The sequence below is a fragment of the Vipera ursinii genome, assembly GCF_947247035.1.
Source record: "Vipera ursinii genome assembly, chromosome: 3".
Classification (NCBI taxonomy): domain Eukaryota; kingdom Metazoa; phylum Chordata; class Lepidosauria; order Squamata; family Viperidae; genus Vipera; species Vipera ursinii.
Window position 1 is genome coordinate 913,411 of NC_139516.1, and position 23,029 is coordinate 936,439.

The 23,029-nt window shown below is 52.3% G+C and overlaps 1 protein-coding gene across 2 annotated transcripts; it reads right to left on the minus strand.

The window, feature by feature from the left end:
* Window positions 1–1,862: 1,862 nt before the first annotated feature.
* Window positions 1,863–21,873, minus strand: LOC310639355 (waprin-Phi1-like). 2 transcript variants are annotated; one of them, XM_083361020.1, is made up of 4 exons: window positions 21,794–21,873; window positions 11,383–11,532; window positions 3,115–3,267; window positions 1,863–2,018 (listed from the first exon to the last, which is right to left on the minus strand). In XM_083361020.1, the coding sequence occupies exons 1-3, from the start codon at window positions 21,867–21,869 to the stop codon at window positions 3,116–3,118; spliced, it is 378 nt and encodes a 125-aa protein (XP_083217146.1). In that variant the 5' UTR covers window positions 21,870–21,873; the 3' UTR covers window positions 1,863–2,018; window position 3,115. The 2 variants fall into 2 exon arrangements, with proteins under 2 accessions (XP_083217146.1, XP_083217145.1); XM_083361019.1 differs by lacking the exon at window positions 21,794–21,873 and adding an exon at window positions 11,818–12,004.
* Between the last annotated feature and the right edge of the window lie 1,156 nt (window positions 21,874–23,029).

Genomic DNA, 23,029 nt, shown 5'->3' on the forward strand with positions numbered 1-23,029 from the left:
TAATAGCAGTCTTTCAACCTAAACACCTAACCCTAAACACCTTAGACAAAACAGACAGCCTAGGCTAAAATAATCTAATAGCAAAATCCATTCCACAAAACAAGGTCACGGAACCAACCAGGTAATTTTTGATGCATGGCCAGCCATTTAATGACTGTTTGTAGTTATGAACAGCTGGAGGCTAAAACATAGGAAGAACGATTGCAGGAAATGGGTGTGTCTAGTTGAATGAAGAGAAGGACTGGGGTGACAGGATAGCAGCGTTCCAGTATTTCAGGGGCTGCCCCAAAGAAGAGAGGGGGGTCCACCTATTCTCTAAAGCAGCGTTTCCCAACCTTAGGAACTTGAAGATGCGTGGACTTCAACTCCCAGAATTCCCCAGCCAGCTATGCTGGCTGGGGAATTCTGGGAGTTGAAGTCCACGCATCTTCAAGTTCCTAACGTAGGGGAACACTGCTCTAAAGCACCATAAGGCCAGACAAGAAGCAAAGGATGGAAACTCATTAAGGAGAGAACCAACCTGGAACTAAGGAGGAATTTCCTGACAGGGAGAGCAATTGACCACTGGAACTGCTTGCCACCAGAAAGTTGTGGGTGCTCCAACACTGGAGGTATTTAAGAAGGGATTGGACAGCCATTTGTCCAAAATGGTATAAGATTTCCTGCCTCAACAGGGGGTTGGACTAGAAGACCTCCAAAGTCCCTTCCAACTGTGTTATTCTGTTATTCTGAATCCAGTTCCGACAGGTGCTCCCTGGTCACATGACTGCATTTCGGCTACTTGGCAGCTGGCCTGCATTTACGGCCATTTGCAGCATCCTGCAGTCGTGTGATCCAGTTTTGCAAGGTCTTTGCAATATAAATTTCGTGGTTCATAAACATCACCCTGAGACCTGGAAGCGGAGCCAAGGAGGCAGGTACCCCACATCCCCCGAGGTGGCCATATTTGACAGAGGGGACCCGGAGAACAGCCGCTCTGCTGGAATATCCTGGATGGGCAGAAATGGTGGGAGACCTATAGGCCCCTTGGCCATACTGGGCTTTAGAGGCCATAACAGGGCAGTGACAAGCACCAAGTGTACCTCGCCTCCATGATGGCTGGACGAGAAGATGCTGGGGAGAAGGCCTTCACTTGTTCTTCATCTGATATCAGAGGTGTCCCTCCAGAAGTACCACCTGGCACATTTTATCCCCTTGACCTTGAGGGGCACTGAGGGGTGAAAGACCCTTCCTGGCTCTTGGTCCTGGCTCTGCTTTCCCCTGAGGGTCAGTGTGCTCCTCTCTGGCCCGCCCCATTATCTACCTCCCCATAAGAAGACCCCTTCCCCCACATAAGGATGAGGATATTTAGAGGCAATTTTGCTACCAGGGCATGTCAGGGCATCCATGGCCTCTGCTTGCACTTCCTTATCACCTGCCCTCCTTGCTTCCACTACAGCTGGAGGCTCGCTGAATCAACATTTTTGGAACACAACCTTCAATTCCAAAAGAGAGGTTGAGGGTGGAAGGGCTGGCCAGGTGCTGAGAAACTTCCAGCCAGGCTGGAAGGAAGAGTCAAGTGGGGATCTAGCTTGGAGTCCTTGTGCAGTCACAAAAGGCATCACCTGACCCTCCCCGGTCGTTTCCAATGCAAAGCAGGCAGTCTGGGGAGATTCTTGTAATTTAGGCAGAAGCCACTAGAGTTTCTGACTGATCAACTATCCATGAGTGGCTGTGGCTGCTCGTGCCTGACACCAGGGAGGCTCTCCCATTGTTGACCCTCCCTCCCTGGCCAGAGCTAGGTGGAGAAAGGGGCCCCACTGCCAAAGGGAAAAGGTAGCCAAGCAATCAGCACAAAACCAGACAGTTCAGAGGCTGCTGTGTGAAATGAGAGGTTTACTGAAAAAGGAAGAAGGGATGGAGGTGCCTCCAGCATAGAGGGTTGGCTAAGCCTGGGTGGGAAGGAGTCAAGAGTCTCACGGTCATTTATTCAGAGTCCAGTCCTGCGAATGCATTGGGTTCCCCAGCCTGAGCCGTATCTGCAGAGCAAAGGAGAAATAAGGCCATGGTAAGACCACAATTGGAATATTGCCACCATATAAAAAAGACGTGGAGACTTTAGAAGGAGCACAGAGAAGAGCAACAAAGATTATTAGGGGATGGAGGCTAAATATATATGGGTATGTCATCATCAGGGTGTAATAGGGTTTGCAGAGAGGAGGAGGGGGAGGGGGAGGAGGACTGTGGGGTACTTGGTACTCTTTGAGCTGGGTGGTTTTCTTGAAAAGACATTTCATGACCCAACTAGGGAACATCATCAGTGCTAGAAGGAACTTGGATTTAAGGAGAGGAGGAGGAGGAGGACTGTAGGGTCCTTGGTATTCTCTGAGCTTGCTAGTTTTCCTGCAGATGTTTTATGACCCAACTAGATAGCATCATCAGGGCTAGAAGGAAGTGGGATTTATGGAGAGGAGGAGGAGAGGGAGGAAGAGGAGGAGAGGGAGGAGGAGGAAGACTGTGGGGTCCTTGGTGCTCTCTGAGCTGGGTGGTTTTCTTGAAGACATTTCACGACCCAACTAGATAACATCATCATCAGTGCTAGAAGGAAGTGGGATTTATGGAGAGGAAGAGGAGGAGAAAGAGGAGGAGGAGAAAGAGTAGTAGTAGTAGTAGTAGGATCCTTGGTGTGCTCTGAGCTCGGTTGTTTTCTTGCAGACGTTTCGTGACCCAAACTAGGGAACATCAGTACAAACCCCACTCTTCTACCGTTGATTATGTTGCCTAGTCAGGTATTGAAAACCACCAAGCTCAGAGGGCACCAAGGACCCTTCATTTCAACCCAGAGCTACAAATATTCTGTTTTATGGGTGCCCTGCTCCCATTCTGCTCTGAGCCAGCCGGCCCACTCCCCAGCAGGCAGCATCCCCGTCTCTTTCCTTTCCTGGCCCTCCTTCCCCTTCAGGGCCTTTGCCTCTCTCTGCACTCCATCCTGCGCCCTGGGCTGGTGTCCCTCCACAGCGCCTTGTCTGGGCAGAGGAGCTTCTGCTGGGCCAGGGCACAGAGTCCCAGAGGAGGCTCACTCTGCTCTTCAGGACATTTCTTTCCACGTGTGTCCCATGCACAAAAGACGCTCACCTCATTGCACGGGGATTGCGCATGACATATGCCCGCATCCATTTTTGCAGCACTTCATTTCGTTTGCGCAGTTCGAATCCGATTTACACAGGTCCCTGCAAACACCCAGAGGTGGGATGGGCATGTTCACATTTGGGCAGGATCCGGGCTTCTCTGCAAGGAGAGAAGAGCAAAGTGTGAGCACGTCACAGAAAGCAGAGGAAGCCTGCAAAAGTCCTTGGGAGGATCTATTGGGGAGGGGGGCTTTCCCGCTTGTGGGCATTGCCAGGGAGTGGGGAGAGGCTGCACCCATTGTTTCAAGAGAACCCCTGGAGGCTCCTGCGCAGTCCCAGCCTGGAAGAAGCAGGAGCGTCGTGATCTGAAGGCTCTGCACAAAGCAGGCAGAAGCTGCAGGAGCAGAATAATCAAGAGGGATTTGTTAGACGGTGCCCCTGCCCACATTTTGACAACGTGAGGAGCATATTTGGGGTCTGACCCCAGCTCATTCATGCCTGCTCTCTGTAGCTGCTGTTTTGCTGTGTGCTCCAGAGGCTGAGAAGTCAGGCAGACTGGCCCAGTCCAGGCACTGGGCACTGGGTGTACCATGCCTTAAACAGCGCACAAAAAACCAACAGTTTGTTCACAAGTGAGGCTGGGTGCAACTTGGTGTTTCTTACGATTCTAGCAAGAAGGTCACCTGCACTCAAGGCAGCCCAGTCAGCTTTGGTCTCTGTAGCCGAAACTCCAGGTCTCACCTGCAACTCTGAACAACAACCAGATTGGGGGGGGGGGCTCTGAGCCACATAGGGCTTCCAAACCTACTTAGGTACAGCTACTTAGGTACATTCATGACACCCAACAACTGTTCTTGAAAGCACACCCTGTTCTCACATGATTTTCGGAGGCAGCGGAGGCCGATGGAGAATGCGGTGTGGTCCTCCTTGTGTGGCCTCCAGCTCACCAGAAGTTGCAGGAGAGAGAGTGCTATGTTCTCCATTGCCTCTGGAGCCGCTCACCTTTGATCTGCATGCCGTACTTGACCATCTCTAGCCTCTTACACAGTTCTATCACAGCTGGACAGGCGCCGGCAGCCAACATGGAACACCCAGCACAAGCAGGTGCTGGCATCCTCGGACTGCTCTGCCAACAGCCACTTGCTGCAAAACTCCAAATAGGTTTCAGGAGGCAGTTCGTATCAGCATAAACAAGACCAGCTGAAGTTAAGGGGTGGAGAAGCGTCACCAAATCTGGCCAGCTCAGGAGGGTCTAGGACAGGGGTAGGCAACCTTGGCTCTTTTATGACTCGTGGACTTCAACTCCCAGAATTCCTGAGCCAGCATGGCTCAGCATGGAAACCTCTCCCTTTCCCCTCGGCATGGCTGGCTCAGGAATTCTGGGAGTTGAAGTCCACGAGTCATAAAAGAGCCAAGGTTGCCTACCACTGGTCTAGGACAACTCGCTGCAGCCAACTCATTCTGGCCATTTTGTCATGGCCAACTTGCCACAGCCATGTTGCCGCAGCCAACTCAGCACAGCCATCTTTCTGTAGGCAATTCACTGCAGACAACTCGCTGCGTGGCAATCCATGTGTGATAACTCAATGCAATAAATGTTCTCCGCCACTGTTTCTTCTACATTATTTCCATTTTGGGAATATTTATCACGTTGAGTTATCCCATGTGGAATTCTCCCACGGCAAGTTGTCTTGTGGTGAGTTGGCCATGTCGAGATGGCTACAGTGATATTGCCCCTCTGGGTTGGCCATGGTGAAATGTCCCCTCTCCAGAAGGGACATGGCTGATGCACTAGACTCGAGAAAACGAACTATGGCACGTTTGTCCCAGGTGACACACCATGGTGTTTGGGTGACATGCTGGCATTCATGACACCCAACAACTGTTCTTGAAAGCACACCCTGTTCTCACATGATTTTCGGAGGCAGCGGAGGCCGATGGAGAATGCGATGTGGTCCTCCTTGTGTGGCCTCCAGCTCACCAGAAGTTGCAGGAGAGAGAGTGCTATGTTCTCCGTGGCCTCTGGAGCTGCTCACCTTTGATCTGCATGCCGTACTTGACCATCTCTAGCCTCTTACACAGTTCTATCACAGCTGTGATAGAAAAGCGGTTTCCGAAGCCGCTGCAAGAGGGAAGGCCCCTTGGAGTTGGCTTCTATGGGCTGCAGTAACAGTGGCTGGAGGGAAGTGGCACACAGCCGATCCTGAGGCTCACATACAAGTATTCCTCGACTTACGACCACAATTAAGCCCAAAATTTCTATTGCTAAGCGAGACATTTGTTGAGTGAATTTTGCCCCATTTTACAAGCTTTCTTGCCAACATTGTTAAGGGAATCGCTGCATTTGTTAAGTTGTGGCACAGGCATTAAATGAATCTGGCTTTCACATTGACTTTGCTTGGCAGAAGGTCGCAAAAGGGGATCACGTGACCCCAGGACACTGCGACCGTCATAAATACGAGTCAGTTGCCAGTTTTGACCAGGGGGATGCTGCAACAGTCATTAATGTGAAAAACAGTCCCAAGTCATTTTTTCAGTGCTGTTGTTGTTGTTAGCTGCAAAGTGTGTCCGACCCATCGTGACCCCACAGACAACGTTCCTCCAGGCCTTCCTGTCCTCTACCATCTTCTGGAGTCCATTTAGGCTCACGCCTCCTGCTTCAGTGACTCCATCCAGCCACCTCATTCTCTGTTTAGTATTGTAAGTCGAGGACTACTTGTATGTAAAAAAATGTTCCCCTTGTGTGTATGTGTGTGTGTGTGTGCATGTGACAGAGTGTGTATGTGTGAGTTCTTGCACATGTGATTGTCAAGTTAGGCATTTACCAATTTTTTTGATAGACCGAGTCCAAAAGGTTTGCCAACATTTTGGCAGACTTACTTATGCAAAAGACCTCCTTGCCTTGGTGCCACCAGCTCTCCCTGATTCAGCCGTACTAGATCACAGATCACTTGGACCCCCTTGATACAGGAGAGAAACCACAATGGTCCTACCGGTTGATGGGGGACGGGGCAGCAGGTCCGTCCTGATCTCACAAGGCCTCTTGGTAGCCTTTGCGCTGTTGCCCATGGTGTCCTTCTTGACGGATTGGGGGCCCTTTGTGACAGTGGTTCCCCTCCCTCCTCTACGGATGTCTCCACTTGAGGGTTGTGGGTAAGAAGAGATTGGTCCAATGGGCTCTACCTCAGAAGGGGCCCCAGGATTTTTGTTCTCCCCCCCACAATTCATTTTAACACAACATGGAAACCCTGGAAGCAGTCAGTCTTTGCTTCAGAGGGCCATATCATCCACATATGCTGAGGACACACAACAGCCCAGGCAGTGCTGGCAATGCCTGGAATCAGGGTTTGAAGCCTGTAGGGGTCTGGATGGAAAGAAATGGGCTGAATTCAAGCAGGACACCATTGCTATTTGCTCATCACTATTGTTTGTTTGCAAAGAAGGAACAGCGTGCATCTCCTGGCATCTCCTCCCCAAGCCCTCTATGGAAGAGACCCCAGGGAATTCACAGAAGACACGGGAGAAGTGCTGGCAATATCTCAGCCCCTGCATAAAGAAACCTCCCCACTCTAGAAGCCCATTGAGGCATCTGCACCTTCCCACGACTTCCAAAGGGCCCTCAGGGAACATTTCAAGAGTCTGTCCTTTGCTTGCAGAAATACGAACAAGGCCTGGCATCGACAGGCAGAACTGCTCTGGCACGATGTAAGGACTGTGAAGTAGCACATGCTAGTATGCTCAGGAACACCACTGTCTACACAGAAGAAGCTACAGGACTGGGGGGGGGAGTTGACTTGCCCCAAGCAGCCCTACAAGCGGAGACATCTTCAAGTGATCATTCCCCATCTCGGTGGCTGGATTTGGTTAGCTACTCTTGGGATGTAGGAAAAGGACGGACTGAACTAGGGGTGGAGTCAAGAGAGGAACCAGCCTAGACTCCTTACATTTCCGCAAATGGTCCAAGTCGAACTCTTCTTGACTTCCCTTGATTCATCTCTAGCGCCAATTTAGTGCTGACCGTTTGATGACTAGATTCGTGTATACACCTAAGCAATAAATCAGCATCACTGGAACTTAATCTGGGGTCCTGATTCTTTTCACCTGACATGGGATTGGGCAATCTGCTTGTGTTTGTGTTTCTTGCTGGGCTGCCCTTGTTGTTGTTAGCTGCGAAGTCTTGTCCGACCCATCGTGACCCTATGGACAACATTCCTCCAGGCCTTCCTGTCCTCTATCATCTTCTGGAGTCCATTTAGGCTCACGCCTCCTGCTTCAGTGACTCCATCCAGCCACCTCATTCCCTGTCGTCCCCTTCTTCTCTTGACCTCAACTTTTCCCAGCATGAGGCTCTTCTCCAGTGAGTCCTTCCTTCTCATTAGGTGGCCAAAGGACTTGAGTTTTAGCTTCAGGATCTGGCCTTCTAAAGAGCGGTCAGGGTTGATCTCCTCTAGGACTGACCGGTTTGATCGCTTTGCAGTCCAAGGGACTCGCAGGAGTCTTCTCCAGCACCATAGTTCAAAGGCCTCAATTCTTTGGCGCTCAGCCTTTCTTATGGTCCAGCTTTCACTGCCATACATTGCAACTGGGAAGACCACAGCCTTGACTATACACACTTTTGTCGACAGGGTGATGTCTCTGCTTTTTAGTGTGCTGTCTAGATTTGTCATGGCTTTCCTCCCGAGGAGCAAGCGTCTTTTAATTTCTTGGCTACAGTCCCCATCTGCGGTGATCTTGCAGGCCAGGAAAATAAAATCTGTCACTACCTCCATTTCTTCCCCATCTATTTGCCAGGAATTGAGAGGGCCGGATGCCGTGATCATGGTTTTGGGCTGCCCTTAGTAACCTCAGTGGCTTCTCAAAGTCCCACTCATAGAGTCAAGAGGGGGGGGTCTGCGAGTGAAATGTCCGGTTGCTCCCAGGCCCCTCTCTCTGGGTGTCCTGGCCGCAGCGTCCACTTGACATGCAGCGGGTCAAGAACACCCCTCTGAGGCTGTGCTCTTTCCAGAAGCTTCCATGGGCCCTTGCTGCGCCTTCCTTCTTTTCTGGAGTTGGATTGACATCTTCAATGGGTGTGCAGGAAACCAACGAAGTGATTCAGGGGGGCAATCCTCTGGGGAGGGAGCGTTCGGCCGCCACCATGCCACTCGAGACTCTGCCAATGCTTTGGAAATTGAGGGAGGGGGTGTGCATTCCTCCTGCTTTAACCCCCCTCCCCCATTTATCCCCTTCTAGGCAGGCAGCCTTCCCAGCTAAGGCAGAAGGTGGAATGTCTTCCTGTCTTTTTCCGCATAGTTGTGGCTGGTGATTCAGCACCGTTTCCTGCTTCTGGCAGTGGCTTCCTCCGTGCAAGAACAACAAAGGGATTTACTCCCTGAGTAACTTCCCAAGTGCTTCCTGCTGCACCTGGAACAGGAGAGCAGCTTCGGCCAGTTTACACACCCCACACTCCCCACCCCAGTCCCGGCACCATCGTCACCCTGCCAAGTTCTTCTGAACCTCCTCCCCCCCAGCCATTCCCCCCCCTTCCTTGTTCTTCCCATGGCAGGAATCTGGGTGAAACCAGACCGGAGAAACCCGCCCAGGAAACGCACAGGGCTGGAGTCAGTTCAGAGGCTGCGTGGCCCTCAGCTCTGAGTCAGCTGGAAAAGGATGGCAGGCCGGGTTTTCCAGCCAGGAGAAGACCTCTCCCTGTGCCAGAGAAAGCACACAGTGTGCCGGGAAGAGACTCACAATTCTGCAGAAAAGAGAGAGTTAGCCCAATTCCAGAGGAGCCACCAGTTTGGGGGAAAGCAAGCCAGAGCTTCTAAGCCACCCCATCCACAATGCCAAGTTAGGCTTGTGGAGAAGCAGCTCCAAGCTGGGGGAAAAGAATGGGGTGGGGGGGGGGAGAACTGTCGCTTGCAGACCAGAGAGGAAAGCTGTGGAGAGAAGAAGCAAAGTGTGGGGCAAAGGTGGAACTTTGGGGGCTGGGAAAGTCGGCTACGACTGTTATTTAGTTCAAATCTCAGAAAATTCCCTGAATGAGAATCAAAGCAGGAGAATCTATTGGCCTCTGGCCATGGAGAGCAACCTTGTGCTCAGCACAGGATCCCCAATCAAAGGATCCCAGAAAGGGATCTTATCAGAAGACCGGCTGAGTATGGCCCAAAAAAACACAAGCAGGCGTGTGCAGCAACACAATCAGAGTTCTGCTTTTTAAGCTTTACATTCATCGCAGGTACAGCTTCACACGGACACACAGACACAGACTTGAACAATGGGCCCTAGGCAACAAAATGAAATTTAACATAGAGAAAAGCCAGATTTTACATCTAGACAGGAAAACCAAAAATAGAAGTACAAATTAGGCAAAACACGGCTCAAAAACAGCAACTGTGAGAAGAAGTCCCAGTGGACGATCCCTTGACCGTGAGCCAGCAATGTGCAGCAGCAGACAAAAAGGCTAATACAATCCTGGTTGTATAAACAGAAGCGCAGAATCAAAATCCCGTGAAGTGTTAGTACACTTTATAAAGCCTTAGTAAGGCCCCACCTGGAATCCTGCCTCCAGTTTTGGTCACCACAATACAAAAAAGACTGAGAATTTGGAAAAACTGCAGAGAAGCGCAACTTCTTACCCCCTCGCTTTACGATGCAAGGCTTAGTGACGGAAAGTCCAGTCCCAACTCCCATCGTACACTGAGGACGATCTACAACTAAATAACTAAATAATAACCACTAACTAATAAAGCACTGGTGATGTTTCCTAGTTTGGGCCATGAAATGTCTGCAAGAAAACAACTAACCAGTCCAGCCCTGAAGTAAGCAAGACCCCAATCAAGAAACTGCCCAAGAAGCCAAGAGCCCAACCAAAGAATCTCTAAGACCATCAACAACAATACTGACAGGCAAGACGCCAGAATATAAACTGACAGCAAATCGCACTCCTTACTTGCACTGATGGTGTTCCCTAGCTGGGTCATGAAACGTCTGCAAGAAAACAACCCAAGCTCAGAGAGCACCCAGGACCCCACAGTCTTCCTCCTCTTCCTCCTCTCCACAAACCCCATTTCCTCTAGCCTTGATAATGTTCCCTAGCTGGGTCATGAAATATCCACAAGAAAACCGCCAGGTTCAGGGACCCTACAGGTTTCCTCCTCCTCCTCCTCCTCCTCCCCCTCCTCCTCCTCCTTTCCACAAACCCCACTCCCTTTGTAGCACTGATGATGTTCCCTAGTTGGGTCATGAAACGTCTGCAAGAAAACCACCCAGCTCGGAGAGCACCAAGCACCCCACAGTCCTCCTCCTCCTCCTCCTCCTCCTCCTCCTCCTCTCCACAAACCTCTCTCCTTTCTAGCACTGACGATGTTACCTAACTGAGGAATGAAATGTCTGAAAGAAAACCAACAAGCTCAGGGACCACACAGGACCCCTCACAACTACAACTAAAGTCAGGTTAGTTTTTGAAAACCTCAGAACTGATCAATATTGCAGCTGAGGCGTTTCCTGCCCCCCTTTTATCCAATGCCAGTTCTGCCCCCCACAATGAGTCCAGCCATAGAGAACGTCCCCTCCCCCACATCAAATGCAAACGCCCATCAAGCGCAAATCTGATCCCGTCAAGGGCTCCTCTCGACCCCTCCTGACCCTCAAGTCACAAAGCTCTGTCTCAGGGGAGAAGATCTCTGAGGGACCCAGGTGGTCCCTTTTGCTCCTCTTTTTGTGGAGTCCCCCAACGAAGCCACTCGGAACCAGCTGCTCAGAAGAAGCGCCAGAAGGCCCCAAGCGGACAGCTCCCCCCATGGACCTTCTAGCTGGCCAATTTTTGGAAAAGGCCTTTGGGAGCAGGCACTGCCCAGAAGGCCTTGGAGACCGACTGGTTCAAGAGATCAAGAGCTCCTGGCCCCACGGTAGCAGCCAGCAAACCCAGCATCTCGGAGATGCTGTTAAGGGCAGAAATACGGGAGGAGGAGGAGAAGTGGATCCATGAGCCACAGCCTCTCCACGGGGACTGCCCAGGGTGCTTTCTAAGCTGGCACGGTGGAGAGGGTGCAGCCACCAGGATGTCCTCCTCCAGAGCAGTGCAAGGCTCCACTTCCTCCCCAGATCACCTCCCTGCAGTCACGTCTGTGGCGTCTTTCTGTGCTCCCGAGTGAGCACGTGTGCGTCTTAACGCGGCCGATTGCCAGCGGGTGATTCAGCGTTTTTGTGCAAAACTAGGAGAGGGCTGATTTAGTAACCCCCGAGTTGGCCAGCTGCAGAGTGGCTGGAACCGGCAAGAACCCTTTGGAAATACCGTCTGGGATCTGGCAGGAAGTCCCACATCCTTTCTGGCAGCACTTCTGGTTCCCCTCGCAACTGGCATCCGACCGGCAGTCCTTCGTGCAGTTCCCGTTGGGCGTCTCCAACTCTGCCTGGGGACAGCTGCCGGCTTTCTCTGCAACCGCTAGAAAAGGCCCAGGAGAGAGGTTGAGCCGTGGGTGCCGCCTGGCGACTGGGCTCCCTTGCAGGGCTGGGGGGCATCCCCCCACTGCTGCCACCCAGAAGCCCCCAGAAGAGGGGCTGGCGTGGGGGAGGGCCCTCTGTTCAGCCAGGTGACCCATGGAATCCCCCCCCGTCCACTCCCCCCAGCCCTGGAGGAAGCAGAGCTGTGCCCGGCCTGCTCTGGGGGGCTGGAGGCCGCCTTCTTTCTTCTCCTGGGGAGGCGGGCAGGGCGGGCCCTTCCACCCACCTGTGGTGTTCTGTCCAGCCTGGTCAGGCTCCTGAGCACAGGTCAGGAGGAGGCCCACCAGGGAGAAGAGGAGGAGGGGGCAGCTGCATCTCCTGGGCGTCATGATGGCTTTGCCTGAAGGAAGCTGTGGGATCCGGCCTGCCTCAGGCCAAGCTTTAAGCTCTCCCAGGTGTGGCTGGCAGAGGGGAAGGGAGGGCGGAGGGGAGGGGAGGGGAGGGAGAAGACGGGCACCTGGGTGAGCAAGCGATTCTCAGCTCTTGCACAATCTCAAGGAGTCAGGTGTCACAGCTGGTTCCCCCTCTCATGCAAACCAGGAAGCTGCCAGCTCAGAAAACAGACTGGAACTGACCAGCTGACCGACGAGGCGATTCGGACGTGCCAAGAGACACCACTCCACCTACTGGGCTCCTCAGCCTTGGTGAACCCTTCAGCATTCTGGCATGTGCCACGCTCAGCCTGGCTGGGGCTTTCCAGAGGAGAAGCAGCAGGCTGATCAGTGCCTAGGATGGCCCTGGCCTGTGATGCGATGAAACTGGGCAGAGCTTTGGTGAGACGTTGCGGCCACATCACAGCTCTAAGGAGTTTCTCGTGACTTCTGACGGATGGCTGCTGGCAGTGGATGCTGGCAGTTTCCTGTAATGAGCTCCTGGGTGGGGCACCTCAGCGAGGCCGGTGAGATAGCAGGAAAAATGGCCCAGAAGAATGAAAGATTGCTCCTGGTGCCCACACAATGGAGAACGTGTCCACTGGGTCTCTAAGGTATTGGGGTGCACCCGAAAGGCAGGAGGATGTATGTATGGAGGTCTCATTTTGCAGGCAGGCTCAGGAAGACCTTGAGTGAGGAACACGTTGGGCCAGTGAAGAATGGAGAAGGCCTTCACTCCATCTAATCTCGGTCCTTTCTGGTTCAGCAAGGAGACCAGAGCTTAGAAGACTTTTCAAGATAGCTTGGAAGGACCATGATGACCTTCCTATGGTTCAGACTCCAGAACCAGATGGGATGCTGGATTCTCTTTTGCTGGTGGGCTTTCCAGAAGCCCCTGGAGATACGAGGAGCACAGAAAGGGAGGGTCTAAGGGCAGGAAAGGAGCTTTCAGCTGGATCCAACCACAGAGACCATCAGATTTTGTCATGATTTGGCCATGTTCTCGGTTTGCATCCAGACATCAACACTGGGGAGATTTTTTGCTTTCTGTGACATCCTTTAGCATATACACCCCAGGGACTGAAAAGAGATCACTTGAAGATTTGAAGAACCAGCTGGGTGAGTCCTGTTCTTCCTTCTCACCTACAAGCGAGTTGGTGAAGGTGACCAGGATGAAAGGAGACCCTGAACGACAGACTGACTCTTGCTCTGCAGAAAATCTGAGATGGGTGCTGGGAAGGAAGGGGTTCTTCTCTTAGCCACAGTCCATGATCTTGGACATCCAGGTGGCGGGGTCAGTGAGGTACAGTAGACAATTGTCTTGGCACAATTGTGTAGTGGCTGCTGACTTTCACAGATCTGGCAAAAATTGGTGGTGACTAGACTAGTGCAGCATCCTTTACAGGCATAAAGAGGGTAATGGCTCACACATTCCATGACTGCTGAATAACAGAACAACAGAGTTGGAAGGGACCTTGGAGGTCATCTAGCCCAACCCCCTGCTCAGGCAGGAAACCCTATACCATCTCAGACCAATGGCTGTCCAGGCTCTTCTTAAAAACTTCCAGTGTTGGAGCATTCACCGCTTCTGGTGGCAGGTTGTTCCACTGGTTAATTGTTCTGACCGTCAGGAAGTTTCTCCTTAGTTCCAGGTTGCTTCTCTCCTTGACTAGTTTCCATCCGTTGCTTCTTGTCCTGCCTTCGGGCGCTTTGGAGAATAGCTTGACTCCCTCTTCTTTGGGGCAGCCCCTGAGATATTGGGAGACTGCTATCATATCACCCCTCATCCTTCTCTTCATTAAACTAGACATACAGCCAACGTTCTTCGTACGTTTTACCCTCCAGTCCCCTGATCATCTTAGTTGCTCTTCTCTGCCATAAACCTTTAAACAGGCTTCTGCGGGTTAATTGCAGAAAGCTTTTCTCAATTCCCCCCAAAGCCCTGTGCAACCGTGGTTGCTGGCGTCTTCACCACAGTGGCCTCACCAAGGGTGTGTGTGTGTGTGTGGGTGGGTGTGTGGGTGTACTACTGGTGCAGTTGTGCACATTGCATGCCAGCTATGAGACGGCTTGCTTCACACCTGAGTGGAAACCTTTCTCTCCATCTGGGCCAGGGGTAGGCAACCTTGGCTCTTTTATGACTCGTGGACTTCAACTCCCAGAATTCCTGAGCCACCATGGGGGAACCATGGCCCCTTCATGGCTTGTGGAATTCCTGAGCCAGCATGGGGGAACTATGGCCCCTTCATGACTCGTGGATTTCAACTCCCAGAATTCCTGAGCCAGCATGACTCAGCTTAGAAAATTCCCCTTTCCCCTCAGCATGGCTGGTTCAGGAATTCTGGGAGTTGAAGTCCACGAGTCATCAAAGAGCCAAGGTTGCCTACCCCGGTATATCCCATTCACACACCCAACTTTATTCAAGGGGTGACTCAGCTCAGGGCACCTTAACCTGGGTGCTCCCAGCTACCTCTGGCAAGGGACCCAGCGTGGGTGGGCATGAAGACCCTCCCTTGCTGAGGACAAGCTCCTGGAGCAGACTGGGAAGCTGCAGAAGAGGCTCCAACCGGTCCCACTGAGTTGGGGGCCCCCCTCATCCCTCCTCTCCTGCCCACATTCTCAATTCAGCATCTTTTTTCCTCCATTGCCAAGTAGGGTAACCATCATCCAATACTGGTGCATCTGACTGCTCTTCCCTATAAAGTGAAGATTTTTGCTCTTCATTTTGTTCTGCCTATGGAGATCCTCTGTCGTCCAGGTCCCGGTTGCCCCAGTGCTGCTTTTTGGGGAGGCAACTGGGCTTTCTTTGTTTTTCTTTGAAGACCTTTCGCTCCTCATCCCAGAAGCTTCTTCAGGTTCTGACTGGATGGTGGGGGATGGAAGGATTTGCACTCCTTGCAGACAGCCGGTCATTTGCTCCACACCCCTTTGCACCACTCAGGTGACCCTGAGGACACAGATAAACCTCCAAGTGGCTTCAATGACTCTCTAAAAAGGAGGCAAATGACCAGCGCTCTGCGAGGAGTACAAATCCTTCCCTTCCCCACCATCCGGTCAGAACCTGAGGAAGCTTCTGGGATGAGAAGCGAAAGGTCTTCAAAGAAAAAAGAAAGGAAGTCCAGCTGCCTCTTGAAAAAAGCACCTTTGGGATAAATTTTGTTCTGTTGCAGGCGACCCTTTTCTCCAACCAACGTTTCGGATGTTAGCCCTCTTTTCTGCGATACAGGCAGTCCTCGGCTTACAATAGTTGATTTAGTGTCCATTCAAAGTTACAACAACACGGAAAAAAAGCAACTTATGACGCGCTTTTCACACTTAATGACCGTTGCAGCATCCCTGTGGTCACATGATCAAAATTCAGACGCTGGGCAACTGGTTCATCCTTACGACGGTTGCAGCGTCCTGGGGTCAGGTGATCTCTTTCGGCAACCTTCTGACAAGCAAAGCGAATGGGGAGAAGACAGATCACCAATTTAAACAACTGCAGTGATTCACTTAACAACGGTGGCAAAAAGGTCACATGGGGAAAAGCTCACTTAACAACTGTCTTGCTTAGCAATAGAAAGCTCAGTTGTGGCCGTACGTCAAGGACTCCCTGTGTTAACTATCCCAGCCATGTTGGATCCCTTGCAGATATGACGGCTTCCTCCCTCTTAATCCAGATCAGGGGTCTTCAAACTTGGCCCTTTTATGACTTGTGGACTTCAACTCCCAGAATTCCTCAGCCAGCTCCTCCTCCTCCTCCTCCTCCTCCTCCTCCTCCTCCTCCTCCTCCTCCTCCTCCTCCTCCTCCTCCTCCTCCCCTCCCTCTGCTCTCTGCAAATCCCACTCCCTTCTACCACTGATGACATTTCCTAGTTGGGTCATGAAACATCTCCAAGGAAACCATCCAGCCCAGAGACCTCCGGGGACCCCACAGTTCAACCCTGAGCTGCAGAATGTCCCCTTCTGTTGCTGTTAGCTGCGAAGTGGTGTCCGACCCATCGCGACCCTATGGACAACGTTCCTCCAGGCCTTCCTGTCCTCCACCATCTTCTGGAGTCCATTTAAGCTTAGGCCTCCTGCTTCAGGGACTCCATCCCCTTCTGTCAGCACCTAAATATTTCTGGCCTTGTTTTTACCCTCCTCAAACTCCAGTCCTGCCCCATCAGCCTGATTTCACAATTTCCTCTTGGGGGTCCCTTCCCCTTGTAGGAGAGGCCTGAGGCCAAACAGCTGAGGCCGTTTGCTAATTTCTGGTAGATTTAGACTTCTTCATGCAGCAGCTGGTTTATGGATTTTCTTTTATTTTGAAAATTAGTGCAGAATGGGAGTCTCTAAACCTGGCAACTTTCAGACTTGAGGACTTCAACTCCCAGGTTTCCCCAGCCATCATGCCTGGGTGGAGAATTCTGGGAGTTGAAGTTCACCAGTCTTACAGCTCCAAGGTTGGATATTCCTGGTCTAGGGTCTTCTGCTTGAGAAAGGGGTTGGACTAGAAGACCTGCAAGGTGCCTCTAACCTGTTCTTCTGTATTCTTTTCCCCACTGTCTTTCTTATCCTTGCTGTGAGCTTCTGAAAATCCACCCTGTTTGCACACCAAGAGACCTACGTTCAAAAGATTGGTGTTTGTTTAACATCAAAACATCCAGTGTCACAAGGCACATTCCTCTGACGATTGGCTTGGCTTCCGTAATTCAACTTTCTTATCAGTTTGGATCTAGTCAAAGTCAGCTGATCCTCCCGTGCCTTCCTCAAGCTTTGGAAGGAGAAAGTGGTCAGCAAAGCAGGTCAAGAAGTTCTTGGAAGGACTCCTTGTGGGTTGAACTTCACTCTTGACAAATGAGGCCAAGAGGGGGGTCCTTCTTCCTGTCACTCTGCCCCTGAGATATGAATCTAGCTTTTTCGGGGGCTCTGGAGCTCACACTCTTTGCAGCTCCCAGTTTTAGAATTAAAAATCTGATGACCGAATAATAAGGGGCTGGGTATGGCTAGTCTAGAGAAAAGAAGGACTTGATAGACGCATTCCAGTATTTGAGGGGCTGCCACAAAGAAGAATGGGGGGGTCAACTGGTTCTCCAAAGCACCAGAGGGCAGGACGAGAAACAACGGTTGGAAACTCATCAAGGAGAGAAGCAACCTGGAACTCAGGAGAAACTTCCTGACAGGGTGGACAATCAACCAGTGGAACAGCCTGCCACCAGAAATCGTGGGTGCTCCATCACTGGTAGTTTTTAAGAAGAGACTGAAAAGCAACTTGTCTGAAATGGTGTACAGTTTCCTGCTGGAGCAGGGGGCTGGACTAGAAGACCTCCAAGGTCCCTCCCAGCTCTATTCTGATTGTCTGATTGAATAGAGTAGCTGGCAGAGAAAGCCTCACCCCCACCAGATCCCTGCCCGGCCTGGACACCCTCCAGCCCAGATCTCAGCCTGGAGTGTGAAGCCACGTCTCTGTCCAGAGACTGACTCTGCACAATGTGTGCGTTCCTGCCCAGCACAGGGAGTCCTTTCCTCAAACTTTAATTGAGATCGGAATGTCCATTGCTAAATGCTGTGGTTGTTAAATGAGTCACGCCCATTTTTATGACCGTTTTTTAAAACTGCGCTCGTCAAGGGAGATCACGTGGTTGTTAATTGTGTCTGACGTCCCTCACTGACTTTGTTTGTTGCCTGCCTCCCCCCACCACCTCCCGGAGAGTACAAATAGTGACCACACGACCCTGGGATGCTGCAGCACCTGCCGGTTGCCAGGCGACTGAACCCTGATCACGTGACCCCAGGGGGGTGCTGCAGCTGTCATGAGTGGGGGGATGGGTCGGGAGTCACTTTCCGCTTTTGAGTGCCATTGTAACTTTTAACGGTTGCTAAACAAATGGTTATACGTCGAGGACTTCCTGTAGAACCAAAGGATCCCCTGTTTGAAGAGAATCCATTTGGGGTTTATCTTCTTGACCCAAAGCCAAGGGATTCTGATCCCTGCCAAATTTGGGGGGCTTTAGAAAAATGAGGGTTTGGATAGGGCTTCCCAGAATTCCCAAAGTCCAGAATCCTCCCTCAGACTTAACTATTGCATGTCTGCCTGTCTGTGTCCATCAGTGCATCAAAGCCATGTATCCATCCCTGCATTCATCCCTGCATGCATCCCTGCATCCACCCATGCATGCATCTACCCCCTGCATGCATGCATGCATGCATCCACCCCTGCATGCATCCATGCGGCCATGCATCCATCCCTGCATGCATCCCTGCATCTATCCGTGCATGCATCCATCCCTGCATGCATCCATCCCTGCATGCATCCATGCATCCACCCAGCCAATCATGCCAGCCAAATCAAATGAAAGGGATCTCTGTGATTCAGTGGGTGTTTTGTAAACAACATATGGAAAAAAAGAGGAGGGGGAGGTTTCGACCCCGGTGTTCAATGGAGAGCAAGTCGCCCAAAGTTCCATCACCGCAGTTTCTTAAAACTTGAACCCCTCTGGATTCAGTGGGGCTGACTCCCCCTTCCATGAGTTTGAGGCTGCAGCTCCTGTGCCACAACACAGGGGATTCGAACCCAGGATCTTGGGGAGTGTGCCAGGCTTTTGGAGCCCAGAAGCTGGGGCCCTTGCCTTTGCGGGCACAGATTGACAGCTGCAGCCTATTTGGAAATCCTTCAACAAACGATAAAAAGAGAAGCAAGGCTGCAGGAGAGAGGGGAAAACGTCAGCCATAATAAATTTACTCGCTGCCTGCAAGCTCAGAGCAGGCAGACTCAAACAGCTGCTTGGCCTGCAGCCCAGATTCCCCATTGAAGCACAGCGCAATGGTTACATCACAGATAGTTGCCCCCCCCAAACTCAGCCATGGTCAAGAACAAGTGCAGAGAAGAGCAACAAAGAGATCAGGGGTCTGGAGGCTAAACCGTATGATGAACGGTGGAAGGAACTGGGAATGTCTAGCCTAATGAAGCGAAAGTGACACAATAGATGTTTCCCAATGTTTGTCACGGAGAAGAAGGGGTCAACTTTATCGTCCAAAGTGCCAGAGGGCAGGACAAGAAGCAACAGAGGGAAACTAATCAAGCAACCTAGAACGAAAGAGAAATTTCCTCACAGTAAGAACAATTGACCGCCAGGGACCTAGTGGTTAGAATGCAGTACTGCAGGCTAACTCACTGCCCACTGCTAGGCGTTCGATCCTGACCGGCTCAAGGTTGGCTCAGCCTTCCAACCTTCCCAGGTTGGTAAAATGAGGACCCAGATTGTTGGGGGAGGCGGGCAACAGGCTGACTCTGTAAACCGCTCAGAGGGGGCTGCGAAGTCTAAGGGCTACTATCGCTATTGCTAATCAGTGGAAGGACTTGCCTCCCGAAATTGTGGCTGCTTCAGAAGGTGTTCAGAAATAAATTGGGCAACCATTTGAGAGAGATGGTATAAGGCAGAGGTCTTCAAACTTGGCCCTTTTATGACTCGTGGACTTCAACTCCCAGAATTCCTCAGCTGAGGAATTCTGGGAGTTGAAGTCCACGAGTCATAAAAGGGCCAAGTTTGAAGACCCCTGGTACAAGGTCCCCACCTTGAGTAAGGGGTTGGACTCCAAGGTTCCTTCCAGCCTTAGGAGTCTATGATTCGAATGGCTTCTGGCTTTCCTTGCATGATTGGAGGGAGTGGGGGGGAGGGTCCTGAGCTCAGAGGCATCTACCTGGAGCGATCAAACCAGGAAGAAGCATGGGCCTTGCAGAGGAGGCTCAATGTTTGTTGCCCTGGCAACAGTTAATGTTTACAAGACCTTGGTGACCGCTTCCCCCTTTCACTCCCTGTCCCACCACATTCCTGAGCCGGTGGGAGGGTGGGGGGTGGGTGGGGGGTCACTGAGGACAAGAGGAGAGGACAGACTCGTGGTGCGCCTTCACTTCCAAAGCAAGCCAGAATCTCAGCCCTTCTCGCCAGCCTCCCATTCGAGACCCTGCAGACCCAAACCAGCCGCAGGAGAGACTCAGGGAGACCCCACCCATAATTCTGTTTGGACTGGGCACTGCAGGAAGCCTCTCTCTAGAGATCCAGAACCCATGGTGCCCAGCACCTTCCCTGCCTGGAGTTGACTTAAATCCCCCTGGCACCCACCAGCTTGACTTCTCCCCTCCTTGGAGGCTGTACACAATCTGGTTGCCACCAACAGAAGCCTGAAAACATTGAGTCCGTATTCCAATTTTTAGTAGGATGGAATGTGGAAACCACGTGGTGCCCAACTTGAGAATAATCATATTATCAATGCTTAATATCGAGGCGGTCCAGTTTCACTGCCTTGGCTCGCCAACTCCTTTCTGCAGGAGGGCTTCTGACAGTGGCCAAGGTGGACCTTGGCCCAGCTGAGCCTCATCCGGTCCAGAAGAGACCAACTGCCCTTCAGGTGGCTCACTTGCCACAGCACCAAGCCATCGCACACTCTGCCAGTCCCCTCCCTGATCTACCTGCCGGTGGAATCCTGGAAGGACCCCCAACCACTCTACTTCCATCTGAGCAACAGTGGAAGGCTGACCCCAGACGTTTGACTGGCTGCAGTGGTAGATCACCAGAATCCAGTCCCTGAGACTGCTGGTGAAAAGGATCCAGAAGAGCTGGTGACAGGTGCAAAGGCTGCTCCAGATCCTGGAGAGGCAGGCTAGCCCAGCTGCAGGGGAATTGTGTGCACGCTTGCCCGAAGCCACCAACGGGCTTCTTTCTGGGACTTTGGTTCTCACTGGGGCTGCTGGCCACCAGCGATGGGAAGGATGAAGGCTTGGTCCAAGGTGGTCTGGAAGGGACCAGGCAGAGGGGGATCACTCTGGAGCCATGGCTGCCCCACCCTCGATTTTACAATTTCTCAGGTGGCCTTTGGTGCAACAATCCCCTTAGAGGAGCAGGAACAGGACGAGATGGAGAGGAACAAGAGCATGTGCAGAAGCCTTAGCAACAAGCAGCCAAGAAGAACCAGGACTCTCGAGGTCTCGGGGACAGACGCGCCTCACTCACCACCCGGGGGATGGAGGACTCTGTCCAGGGGGAGCTGCCCCAGAGCAAGCGGCACAGGACAGCTCAGGTCTCCTCTGCTTTTGACCACTACTTTAGGCCATTGCCCAGCTTTCACGAGAGGGCTGAAGGCTCTGGCCCAAAAGGTCAAGAGGGTACCTATGAAGGTGGGATCGGAGCTGCCCCTGACAAACAGCTGGAGCTCCAATCTTCTAGACCATCTCCAATCACATCCCACAGAGTCCTGCTGCGAGCCACATGGCATCCGGGACGGGGGCTGGCTGTGGGTCTAGCACAGGAAACCCCTTTTCCTCCCCAGACCAGGTCATTCATGCCAGACTGGGAATTTCCCTGCCTCGCCTGCACCCAGAGGGGGTGGGACCTCTGCTGTGACCTGGGTCTCCATCGCCTTCCTCCATCAGAGGTCCTCCAGATGTTCTGGGATTGCCCTTCCCAGAATCCACAGACAGACTATAGGGATGGCCGTTGGCTGTGCAAGCGTGCCCAGAGGGGAGCCCCCTCCCCAGCCTTCATTCATTGCTTGCAGCAGGGTCCCCCAGATCCAGGGGCTAGAGCTTGGTTGTTTTCCTGCAGATGTTTCCTTACTCCAACTAGGGAACATCCTCAGCGCTAGTGATCGCTGACACAGATGATGTTATCTAGCTGGGTCATGAAACGTCTGCAAGAAAGCAAGCTCAGAGAGCAACAAGGATCCTCCCCCCCCCCCCCCGTTGAACCCAGAGCTACAAATATTCTCCTTCATTTGCAAAGGGGCTCCTTGCAGCTTCGTCCAAGAGCCCTGCCCCCCCCCCCCGCCGCATCCAGGCCTCTTGCACCCCCTCGGGCAATCTGCACTCACCAGCTTCAGCTGAAGCCACGTGCCCCAGCATCCCCAGCAGGATGGCCCCAAGCAGGAAGCAGAGGATGGTCTTCATGGTGCTGCTCAAGAAATCAGCCTCCTTCCAGGCTAGCAGAGCAGGCATATAAAGGGCTCCTTCAGGGAGGGGGGGTGAGAGCATCAGGGGAAGGAGGGAGGGAGGGGTGAGGCCAAGGTGTGCTTTGCTGATGACTCACGTTTAGTCCCCCCCCCAGGAGCAAATAATTTCATGGATGGGGCTGACAGCCTTGCCTGAGGCATTTGGGCCCCAGACACGCAAGCGCCTTCCCCCTGCGCAGCTCCAGCCAAGCCCGCTCTGTGTCCACCGTCAGCTCCATCCCCTGGGCCTGCGGAGTTTGTGCCAATAAAGTTCTCTCGCGCTGGCAGGCTGCCCGTTGCAGGCATCGGGGCACAGACTGCTTCCTCCATCTGCCGAGAATCACTGAGGCAGCACGGGAGCCTCCCTGCCCAAAAGAGGGGCTGCACCCCTTCCCAGGAGGACGCATCACCTTGCCCACCATCTCCCCTGCCTGAGCCCAGCGTGGCGAGCTTCCCCTTGCCGGCGTCCTCTCCATTCTTCTTTGAAGAAGAGATTGGACCCCCAGGGTCCCTTCCAACTCCTCTGTTATTCTGGCACTTGGCAGCCATGTCGAACTGAGATACCTGAGGTGGTCCTGACCCAGCCATGCCTAACTGGACTCTCGGAAAGATCTTGCCTTGAGATGTACCACTATCCCAACGTGGTAACCATCACCTGTGCCTTAGAGAACCCTAGGGCTGGAAGGGACCTTGGAGGTCTTCTAGCCCAAGCCCCTGCCCAAGGCAGGAGACTGTTCAAAAGGTTGTCCAGTTTATTTTTGAAGACCTCCAGTGATGGAGCACCCTCAACTTCTGAAGGCAAGCCATCCACTGGTTAATTGTTTGCACTATGAGGAAATTCCTCCTTAATTCCAGGTTGCTTCTCTCCTTGATTAGTTTCCATCCGTTGCTTCTTGTCCTGCCTTCGGGGGCTTTGGAGAAGAGCTTGACCCCCTCTTCCTTGTGGCAGCACCTCAGATATGTTTTATCATGTCGCATTTAGTCCTTGTCTTCATTAGGCTAAACGAGGGGTCTTCAAACTTGGCCCTTTTATGACTTGTGGACATCAACTCCCAGAGTTTCTCAGCCAGGCATGCTGGCTGAGGAATTCTGGGAGTTGAAGTCCACAAGTCATAAAAG

What these genes read in the sequence shown, in the direction of transcription:
- LOC310639355 (XM_083361019.1), bottom strand. Translation starts at nt 11,920, where the DNA reads ATGACGCCCAGGAGATGCAGCTGCCCCCTCCTCCTCTTCTCCCTGGTG. An exon ending in GGCTGGACAGAACACCACAG is followed by an intron (nt 11,533 to 11,817) that starts GTGGGTGGAAGG and finishes GGCCTTTTCTAG; the next exon opens with CGGTTGCAGAGAAAGCCGGC. An exon ending in TTCCTGCCAGATCCCAGACG is followed by an intron (nt 3,268 to 11,382) that starts GTATTTCCAAAG and finishes CTCTCCTTGCAG; the next exon opens with AGAAGCCCGGATCCTGCCCA.